Consider the following 11,493-nt stretch of genomic DNA (forward strand, 5'->3'; position numbering starts at 1 on the left):
GCTGTGGGAAAGTAGACATTTTAGAGATAAACATTCATACATTTTGAAATTTGATTATCAAATGGTTTTATAATATAAAAAGTCAGTTTATGCATCCAACAAAAATATGTATTGTCTTTTCTTCCCAATAATATCACCAAAACCTCTTTTTAATAAAATTATTTACTTCCTTTGTAAAATAATTTTATTATTACATATGGATTTTTCTCATATGTTTGCAAGAGTTTAACAATGTGTCCTTCAAGAGTTCTTCCCAAATACTTTCCTCTTCTTACGAGCTCTGGCTTTCCATTGTTGTGAGGAAACACAATGACCAAAAGCCATTTGATGAGGAAAGCATTTATTTTATACTGCTGCTCTCATATCATACACCATCAGCAAGAGATACAAGGACAGAAACACAAGGCAGAAACCTGGAGGACATAACTGAGGCAGAGGCCACACAGTGTGGAGCACTGCTCCGTAGCAAGCTTTCCATGTCTTGCTTATAACTTGCCATGACCCTAGGCAGAGAGAGTAACATCACACAGTGAGCTAGGCTCTACCATATCAGTCACCACACAAGAACATGCAAAACAAGCTTGCCCACAGGCCAATCTAGTGTATGCATTTTATCAATTGAGGCCCTTGCTTTTAACATGGAATACATCCAGTCAATAAAAACTAGACAAAATAATCACAGTGTGGTTCAAATTTGGATTTTGTATCCTGCATGACAATGGTTGGCTGATAGGTCTTTCTGTTTATCCTTGTTCTCTGTCTACAAGTGAAATTACTACATACTTTTGATCATTCTATCATCAATGCCATGATAAATATTTACTGATTCATGTGGGGAAATTCTAAAGGAAGACGATAGAAAATGGATCTCTAGACAGAGAAGATTCTCATTTATATACAAACCATATCGATGTAAACTGATGAAGAAGCTGTTTTATGATAAAAGGAAAAATCCATTTTTCGAGCCTTTCACCTAAAATAGATCTTCACATATGTACTTAGATTTCACAACTCAGGAGGGATAAGCCACATGTCCAGGTGTGGCAAGCTATATAAACTCTTACTTATTTGGGTAAGATGAAATGGATGTGTATCATATCTTAACCACACATTTCATACATTTTAAAGATAAAAGAGCCATTTACGTTTCTCTTCATTTTTTTTTTTATTTGAGTTTCAAGTTACCTGTCAGATCAACTGCCTAAAATATACCGACATGAATGTCCTGACCTGGTAGTGAGGAGTATAAGTCAGAATGATATTCAGCATGTTGTATTTTATTTCCTAATGGACTATAGGAATCCAGAACTGTAGAAATGATTCTAATGAGGACTGATGGTTTTGTTCGCTCTTTCATAGTAGTACTTTAATTTTACCACTGCTATTAGTTAACTGAATGCAAATGTTCTTATATAAATCATGTGGAAACACGCAAAATTAGTAAGTAGTATAAACAAGAAGGTGTGATGCTATAAAATGAGTCTCTCTACTTTAAGGCAAAAATCTCTCCCTGTTTATGATCAGGATGTAAGGAAGCACATTTTTGAATTAAACCTTAATCTTAAAAGTTTAGTATGTGCATTGGTGTACTGACAAGCTTCATTGCAAATTAAAGTCATATTCAGTGTGACCTTTCCAAAGTCAAGTTGGATGCACATAAAATTCAAGATAATATGGTATGTAGTACAGTTTAGTCCAAAGGTTTAGTCAAGCTCTGCTAGATTTTATTTACAAAATAAAAAATCTTGAAAAAAGTCCTCAAGGTCTTGAGATATCTTTTTGTTTTAACACACACTACATTACACCACACACACACACACACACACACACACACACACACACACACACACTAAGGATTTAACTCCCAGGGACTAAACCATCAACCAAAGAGTACATATGGCAGGACTCATGGCTCCAGCAGCATATGTATAGCAGAGGATGGCCTAGTCGATCATCAATGGGAGAAGAGGCCCTTGGGCCTGGAAGGCTCTATGCCCTAGTGTAGGGGAATGCCAGAGCCAGGAAGCAGGAGAGGGTGGGTTGGTGTGCAGGGGGAGGGGAGAGGAAATAGATTTTTTTTCTGGATGGGAAACTGGGAAAGGGGATATCATATATCATGTGAAATTTAAATAAAGAAAACATCTAATAAAAAAAACAGAAATTCACTTCCTCCAAAGTTTATAGAAGGTTTTAATCAAGGCTTAGTGTGGATGCTTCAGTCCTACTTAAAAGAGAGAACAAAATTATCACAGGAGGTGGAGGGAGGGAGAGAGGAGGGGGAAAGGGGGCATGATCAGGTGTGGGAGGAGACAGGGGAGAAGTACAAAGAGTCAGGAAATTGAACAGAATTTTGTAGCAGTGGGGGATGGAGAACTGGGGGTAGCCATCAGAAATTCCCAGATACCAGGACCCAACAGGAATGACACTAGCTGAAATAACCATCAAAGGCGAGAGAGAACCTGTAGAGACCATATCCAGAGGTTAGAGATGGTTGAAGACGGAACCACTCACCAATCTCCAATATTTTTTATCCAGAATTGCTCCTGTTTGAAGGAAATACAGGGACAAAAAGTGGAGCAGAGATTGAAGGAAAGGCTATCCAGAGACTGTCCAACCTGAGAATCCATGCCACTTGTAGTCATCAAACACAGACACTGTTTCTGATGCCAAGAAGTGCTTGCTGATAGTAGCCTGATACAGCTGTCTCCTGAGAGGCTCTGCCAGAGTGTGACCAATAAAAATGTGGATGTTTGCAGCCAACCATGGGACTGAGCCCAGGGAACCCAATGGAAGAATTAGGCGGGGGGACTGAAGGAGCTGAAGGGGTTTGCAACCCCAGAGGAAGAACAACAACATCAACCAACCAGATCCCCAGATCTCCCAAGGACTAAACCACCAACCAAAGAGTATACATGGAGGGAACCATGGATCTAACTGCATATTTAGCAGAGGATGGCCTAATCTGGCATCAATGTGAGGGGAAGCCCTTGGTCTTGTAAAGGCTTGATTCCCCAGTATACTGGAATGCTAGGGCAGTGAGGCAGGAGTGGGGGGGAGCAGGTGGTTAGATGGGAGAGCAACCTCATAGAAGCAGAGGTGGGGGGAGATGGGATAATGGGCTTGTAGAAAGGAAACTGGGAAAGATGATAACATTTGAAATATAAGTAAATAAAATAACCAATAAAAAATAAAATAAAAAGAGAATTAATGGTCCACCGATGGTCAGCAAATACTTCACCATAAAAAGTCGTTTTATATGATATCAATTCATGGTAGAAAATGTTATTACTTTTGATTTTATAATTACTCTTTTGTACAGAGCAAGAAAATCCTTGGAAAGCAATTTTTAGTTATTCCAGTGTCTAACAGAGGTTTTCAGATACTAACAGCTAAAAGTAAAGTATTCAAAAGGTAAGACACAGAGGAACAAGCTGTTGCACAGCAATGTCATTGCCAAAAAAAGCAAGTAGGAACAAATTTCTCTGTACATGAGTCTACTGTGATACAATAGTTTGTATTTATGCAGCAAGGCATCTAATGGCTCAAAGAGAAGGAGGTATTCTGTGGCTTGTATGCTTTAACATTGCAGCATCATTCAATAATCAGTTTTCACCAATTATAGTAACATGTATCACCACACACTAGCTTTTCCTCATCATTTGCAGAACACTGGGCTGCTGCTAGACAGTGTCATTTTTCAACATTTACCTAGTAATCATGACCTTTCTGGAACTCTTTTGTAAGCTGTACCACCAGCTGTATATTTATATTCAATGGGAAGCAGCCTAGGGAATCAATGATTGATTACAAAGGCATGGATTATATGGAAATATAAATATGCCTAGTAGTATTGGGACTTCACACAGGGAAAAAAACCTGCCTCCTATAAATAATGTTCCATGAACAGAAAATTATTCACAAAGGTATTCTGTAGCAGAAAAAAAATTTAAATTAAGTATTTTCTCAGGATAAAATAAATAGTTCTCCTTGTGAGGTGGACATGACCACAGCATGTTAATGAATATCTTCTACTGCCTAGGAAGGTGTAGCATGGACACACATTGAAAGAGATGCTGATTAACATGCAACCCGCATGGACAGATGAAGTGCCAAATTAATGTGGAAAGCAGAATCATGTTCAAGGATTAGTAAAACACCACTTGTAATCTGTCCTTTGTGACACCGAACCGTGACTTCACTGGCCATGGCAGTAATCAGAATGTCAATGCTAACAAAGTTCAGGTAGTTTATCAGCCTGACCTGTGTGTTATAGCCACACATGTGGAGATGATTTATTGCATATGTGTGCAGACCTTTACCTGTGCAGGTTTGGTTAGACTCATCTTCATTGCTCCCACAATCATTTGCTCCATCACAAAGCCATCTCTTGGGGATACAACGATTATTCTGGCATTTAAATTGATCGTCCGGACAGCTATGATTGACTGTAGGGGAGGGACACATGTTTAGTTCATGTTATGAGTATTTTAATTATTTATATTTAACAAAACTATTTCAGTAATTGTAATGTTATATTCTAATAAATGCTATAGCTTCTGGCATTAGTTTTGTAGGAAATGTTGAATATTATAGCCTTTGTTAAAATATAACCTATATATGAGAGATAAATACATGAAATACAAAATAAAATGAAATATATTCAATATCCAGCTTCTATTCAAGATATCACTTAATTTGTTTCTTCTTTGTCACTTACCAAACTGGTCATTTAACTCCAGAATCCTTAGAAATTTGAAATCAACCTCAAGGTTTAACATTTGGCAGGGCAGTTATATCTCTAAATAATTATTCACATATACACACACACACATACACACATATATGAAATATTTCCTAAAATATTAATTATACTTAATTGTGTTCTAATTCAGCCACTCTATTTTTAAGATTTGAAGAGAAACAAAAGAAATAAAAATAAACTAAAAGCAATATTGAAAATTACAACTGTGATAAACTGGTACACAACTGAGTCTTAACTGTCAAATTTCTAATCACAATGGGGAGGCTCTCTATATTAACTTTCTTTTTTTTTTTGGTTTTTTTGTTTTGTTTTGTTTTGTTTTGAGACAGGGTTTCTCTGTGTAGCCCTGGATGTCCTGGAACTCACTCTGTAGACCAGGCTGGCCTCAAACTCAGAAATCTGCCCGCCTCTGCCTCCCAAGTGCTGGGATTAAAGGCCTGTGCCACCACTGCCCAGTTTATATTAACTTTCTAAATGTATTTTTCAGTTTGCTAATGTGTGGTCTTCCATATTTTTTTTACAGTTTTGATATTCTTATTTTTATCTAATGCAGGAATTGTACATTTTGTAAGAAAAATACTTTGTTTAAGTTTTATTTACAATGAGAAAGTTGCTTTTTCTTATGTTTTTTCATATCAAACGTATGCAATTAAAATATGCACCCACAAAACACGTGTTTTTAAGACATTCATGATGACAGCATTGTTTCCATTCTTTATGAAAGATTTTTATTTAAGTGAAATTTACTTTAAAAAAGAGAAAGTGTGCATGTGTACTGTGGTGGTTTGAATGTGGTCCAGGAAGTGACACTGTTAGGAGGTGTGGCATCATTGGAGTAGGTGTGGCCTTGTTAGAGGATCACACTCTAACAAGTGTGGAGGTGGGACTCTCCTCCTCCTAGCTGTCAGAGGATGCTCAGACTTCTCTTAGCAGCCTTAAGATCAAGGTGTAGAATTCTCAGCTTCTCCCAAGCCATAACTCAGTCATGGTGTCTCTTCACATCACTAAAACCCAAGGTAAGACATGTAGCAAGGTAGCTAAGAAGATGGGAAAGATCTGAGACGAGTTGATGGAGGGAGAAAGTATGATTAAAACACATTGAATGAATTTATCTAAACTTTTATTTATTCATAATTAACATTTTCTACATATTTCAGAGACTTCAAAAAGTACAGATGCCCATGAAAAGTAAAAGTCATACAACGATCAGAGATCAATGTTTTAAAGGAGCAAGATTATGGATCCGCACTGTAGTGAAGCTTCTCGAAAACATTTGTTTCCAGTTCTATAACACCAAGCACTCGCAAGGCAGAATCAGGGTGACTGTAAGCTTCAGGTCTACCTAGTCCATATAATGAATTCAAGACTCTGATTCATCTCCATTAATGAAGAAAAAAATAGTCAACCACAGGTTTGTAGTTAGTGGTGAGCAAATGAAATTCGTGCAGTAAAGAATAAAAGAAATAATAGGTAGAATATTGTGGGACTAAAATCTAGAATAATCCTTTTCAATGGTTTTATTTGCATTGTACTACTGAACCTAAAATGAAGAAATAAAATGTTGTTCAGAATAACTACAATATTCAAAAAGAATGTTCTACAAGCAGGGAGTCTCTAATGCTTGCTCTGTACTTCCTGGCTTATACAGATCTACTCCTGTACTGCCATCCTTCCATGGCAGAGATTCATTTTAGAGGTGAGATTGTAAACATGCTACAACCATCCAGATATTCCAAGGAGGATATTGATCTTTCATTAGAGGAACCATATGAAGAAACATACTACTGCAATATAGAATAAGAACTACTGTAATATAGGATGTGCTGAGGTTTATTGATGGCTACAAATAATTTCATAAGAGAGCAGTGAGAAACTATATTAAATTTCATAGGCTGCTGTCAGTTCAGTATTACAGACAAGAACACTAAGAAGCATTTTTCTGAATGGCAACAAATAATTCAACTCATTAAGAACAAAGATGAGTCGATAGATGATTGACTACAAGTTAAACACTTGAGTATATAACTTTAAGCAGCTCTCATGTCAGGTAACAACAGGCCCTGCAACTGCTACAATAAGGAGGACTTGATGCCATAAGAACTATTCTGGAAGCAGTGTGGAGAGGAAGAATAACAGCCAATTAAAGAGGAACACTTATGAGTTAATTTAAGACAGAAGTTCATTTCAACCAGGGAAACAAGAGAAGAGGCAAACATAATGCTTAGTTAGGAGATGTCACAAAAACAGACTTATATGTACACTTGAATATATATATATATATATATATATATATATATATATATACATACATATGTATAGCAAGTGAAATATAGGATGCCAGTCAAAGCATATGGCTTCTGTGATGGAATAAAAAGTGATAATCCCCCAGAATATTGACTGGGGATGTCATCACAACAGTTAATTACACAAATAAAATGCCAATTATTCCTATAAAATATCTGAGTTTCCCTAAGTTGACAAAAAAGAACAAAGACACAGATAAAAGCATGGACTGCTAACATGAGTTAAGTATTCAGATGAACTATTTGTTCTCTGAACTGGTACAAGATTCCCAGCAACAGAAGGAGCCAAATGTAGTGAGCATCCATAAAACCCCATGGGATCCTTGTATTAAAGAGAAGTGCGACAGTTAAGTCAGGTACTACTTGATATGCTATGTGTGCATAACACTAGGAAATACACTACTCATCCTTACAGAAAAATTCTCTTGCCACTCCAAAACATTGAAAATTGTGTCAATTTAGTATTTAACATTCAGAGTACAGGAAGATAATAGTACATATGAAAATGATAAAACAAGGATTAGTACAAATGAAAATTAATTGAAGGCCTATGATTGGAATTCCAGAGAAAGTAGCAGTGTGTCCATGTATTAATTACAGTTTATGTGTTGGGAATAGCAGTTAGAAAAAATTTTGAGGTGTATATTCTTGTGGTCATTTTTATTCAAAGCCCAATTGTTACATCATATGATTGAGTAGGCCAATCTTGTGTAGTTTTAGAAAACTATATCAAACTGTTACGTTTTAATTTCAAACAAATAAGAAGTGAACAGAGTTTACTGAATTATTTCAGTCAGTTTAAGCTGCAAGTTGTTACCAAAATATATCTCTTAATATAACCTCTTTTGTTGTTTTCAGAACCATTTCACTAACCAAATGTAGTCTCAGAATAGTATTTCATATGCTTTCAAAGGTGCCTTATATGCTTACATGTGAAAAGTATGCCTATTTTTACCAGGAACATGAACAACTGCTCCTGTTCCAGCAAACAACTGCTGAGTGGAACCATAGGTAGGCATAAAAAAGCTTCCATTCTGGTTTGAGTGCCCCATGTGTATGTCCAGGCATGGCTTGGGTGCATCAATCTACCTAACACTGAAGTCCAAACCCATGCAGTCTCCTTGAATTTTCTTTAAGTCTTTATTGCCAAAGAGCAGTGGAGTGAAATGTGATATTTGTGCCCCAAATTCTGTCTCAAAGGGAGTTAACCTAACTTTTCACATCTGTACTAACAAAAGTCCCAAAGTGTTCTTTGGAGCAACATCATACTGTTTTTCATCAGTCAGAGAACAGACATAGGAAGGATGGGGACAGAGGAAGAAAGCAGACCTTGACACCAATGCAAAGGGGGTTTGTATACCTTAACATTAAGCAAAGGACCACTTAAGGAGAGTTGAGTGAATTTACACCAGACATAATTTCATCTGTGTCGTAAGCTGCTTTGGGTAATGTACACACTCACTCAGGAACCTAGAGTTTGAGGTTATTTGAGGGCAAACATACAGCATGTGACAGGGTCCTCATCACTCCCATCTAGGCAGTCGTCGTCGCCATCACATTTCCACCGAGCTTGGATACAGTGTTTATTTTTGCAGCGAAATTCTCCAGGTTTACATATATGAAACATTATTTCTTCAGGGTTAACTAGAGTTGGAAAAACAAACAAACAAACAAACAAAAAACCAAGATGTATACATAATACTAAGTGCTTAAGTTTCTTCATAGGGGCTTCACTTGCTTAAGGACCCCAGAGAAATGAGTGCATAGAGTGTTTGTCTTTTCATTTTTCTGGCTTATTCCTCCATATTCATCCAAAGTAGCAAGGTTTCAATCATGTTATAAGATAAATTATAGTCAGTGTGCACATGTACACATAAACGGACATGTACTAAGCTCAATGCAGGGGTCTAGGAAGAGAGGAAATGAGGAAGGTGTTGGTCAAAGAGGCAAAACTGAAGAAATGTAAGATGAATTTGTCTACACATTTAACATTCAACATTAATAATATAATTATTCTGTAGTGTCTCATGCTCGAAATTGGCAAATTGCTTATACATGGTCTTTACAAAGGGAGTCAAAGAAATGTAACACACAGAAACGCTTGTATTACTAATCTCTTTGCTGACAGCAATACATTCATGAGTATAATACAGAAACATTCAATACATTAAGTTTGTATAATAAAAATGGATCCTACACATTTAAAACTAACATCTGAAGACCAGCCACCTCCACAAAAAACTAGTAAAATTATTTTCTTGGCATTAAATAAAGACTATTATGCTCTAATGCACAAGATAATTTAAATAGGAAATCTGTTCTAATGACAAAATTCTTGTTTCTCTGCAGAAAATATATAAACAGCATTGTACTGATGGCCATCTGGAGAATGCAGCATTTAGTTTTGCTGGAAATAATTATTTTGTTAAAACACCTTAAAGGTTTCTTTTAGCAAGTTGTCACTAAAGAAAGAGAACAATACAATCTCATTTTCTGTTGCGATTTTAGAGCCTTCATTGTTCATCTGGTTGTTGGTAAGGAAACCCTCACTAAAGCAAATCATTTTAGTGTAAACAAATCCACCAAGAGGTAACCACAGAGATAAATACTCAGGAATAAGACAAGGTTGGTGGCTCTCCTTACTTTGGTAAACTGCATTATGCTAATCTGAAAAGGTCTATATCTGTGATCTGAATGTTGGAACTTCCGTTGAGATTTTATCATAACCTGAAAGTATTCCTATTCATCTGATCTCTCTCTCTCTTTTTTTTTTTTTTTTTTTTTTTTTTTTTTTTTTTTTTTTTTTTTTTTTTTTGGTTTTTTGAGACAAGGTTTCTCTGTATAGCCCTGGCTGTCCTGGAGCTCACTCTGTAGACCAGGCTGGCCTAGAACTCAGAAATTCACCCGCCTCTGCCTCCCAAGTGCTGGGATTAAAGGCGTGCGCCACCACACTGATCTCTTTAGGTGGATGAGATAGATACATAACAGGAACGGATTCACAGCAAGTGCTGATTTGTGTCTTGTAGTCAGAAAATGGTCTTGACTAACTCAAACAGGCTTCTTGCTGGGAATATCTCAAATTTCTGTTCTAATGGCTTTAAATTTCATTTCTTATAAGTCTTGTGGGCTACTGAACTGACAGGAAACTTATATACACCTCATTCACAGTGGTATCAAGAGAGCCTCTTGAGTCAAAGGTAGAACCTCAACCGCCCTGATCATAGCATTGCCTTGGTCTCTGTTCCTCCCTTGCAGGAAAGAATTGAAAGGGGAGCATGATTTTTGAACTATGCCTGCAGGAAACTGCTTCAGAGTGGCACAGTAAGGCACAAGGTTTAGGGGTCTGTAGAAATAGAAACAAAGATTCCAAAATGGGCTGAGATTTCATTTCAAGCTATACAGAAAGACTGTAGTAGATGAAATATTCAGATGGAAAAAAGGTAGCCCGATGTTGTACTGAACCTCTCAGTTATGCTAACTGTGGGTACCTTGACAGATAGGAACATTTTTTTTCTTTTGTTTCCCAGTAACAAAACAATAAAGCAGCAATTTCTCTCTGATGCTATTTCTCTAAGACCTTTAAAATAAACATAAGTTATCATATCAGGGTAGCAGTTTGGAGTATGAAATCAAAACAGGAAATAACAAAAACAAAACTACAAACACAATGGATCAATCTAGCCACTTAAAGGATTCTAACTCTTTATATTTCCTTCTTCAGAAAATGATCTTAAACTATTGCTAATATTCTATATGTATACCATACTCTCTCTCTCTTTATATATATATATATATATATATATATATATATGTGTGTGTGTGTGTATGTATATGTATATATATATTTCACTTGAATCACTTGAATATATATATATATATATATTAAACACCCAAACACACACACACATATTTCATTTTAAACTTTGTTCTACCACTTTTTCCATGGTGTCTTCTGTGTATCATAGATATGCTTTTTGTCTGGATTTGTTTCCCAAGTATGTTTGTGCAGTATGGACGAAAATGCTGAATGTTTGGTCATAGAACAATTAGTAAGTTAGTTAGTTAGTTAGTTAGTTAGTTCATTGGTTTTTTTTTTTTTAATCAGGATTGTGTAGATAATATCTTATTTGAGAGAAATATTGGGAAGAATTTCTAGCCCATTTTTTTAGAATCTGTGTTTAAAAAAGTCATAGAATCACTGTGTTTGAAGATTCTGTTTAAGAATCTACACATGGCCCACAATTGAATTGAGAGGAAATAAGAAAGAACCAACCAGCATAAAAGTAGAGGTTATACCACCTTCTGTGTCCTTTGTATTTGATGTATGGCTCATGTATCATCTATGAGAATCCAGAAATCATCCTGATTCTTTACTATTCACTGCATAATGATAATGGATTTTTATAGATACTGTATTTCTTTTTTTTC

At 36.1% G+C, this 11,493-nt stretch overlaps 1 protein-coding gene across 7 annotated transcripts in view; it reads right to left on the minus strand.

Annotated features, from left to right (window-relative positions):
* Nucleotides 1–11,493, minus strand: part of Lrp1b (LDL receptor related protein 1B) — a 1,939,581-nt gene that overhangs the window by 764,007 nt on the left and 1,164,081 nt on the right. For all 7 annotated transcript variants that reach the window (XM_031370139.1, XM_031370141.1, XM_031370138.1 and 4 more), the window contains 2 exons: nt 8,569–8,709; nt 4,320–4,445 (listed from right to left, as the gene is read on the minus strand). In XM_031370139.1, coding sequence (XP_031225999.1) covers nt 4,320–4,445; nt 8,569–8,709 — 267 coding nt within the window. The remainder of the gene's footprint in view (nt 1–4,319; nt 4,446–8,568; nt 8,710–11,493) is intronic.

Source organism: Mastomys coucha, unplaced genomic scaffold (assembly GCF_008632895.1).
Source record: "Mastomys coucha isolate ucsf_1 unplaced genomic scaffold, UCSF_Mcou_1 pScaffold15, whole genome shotgun sequence".
NCBI lineage: Eukaryota > Metazoa > Chordata > Mammalia > Rodentia > Muridae > Mastomys > Mastomys coucha.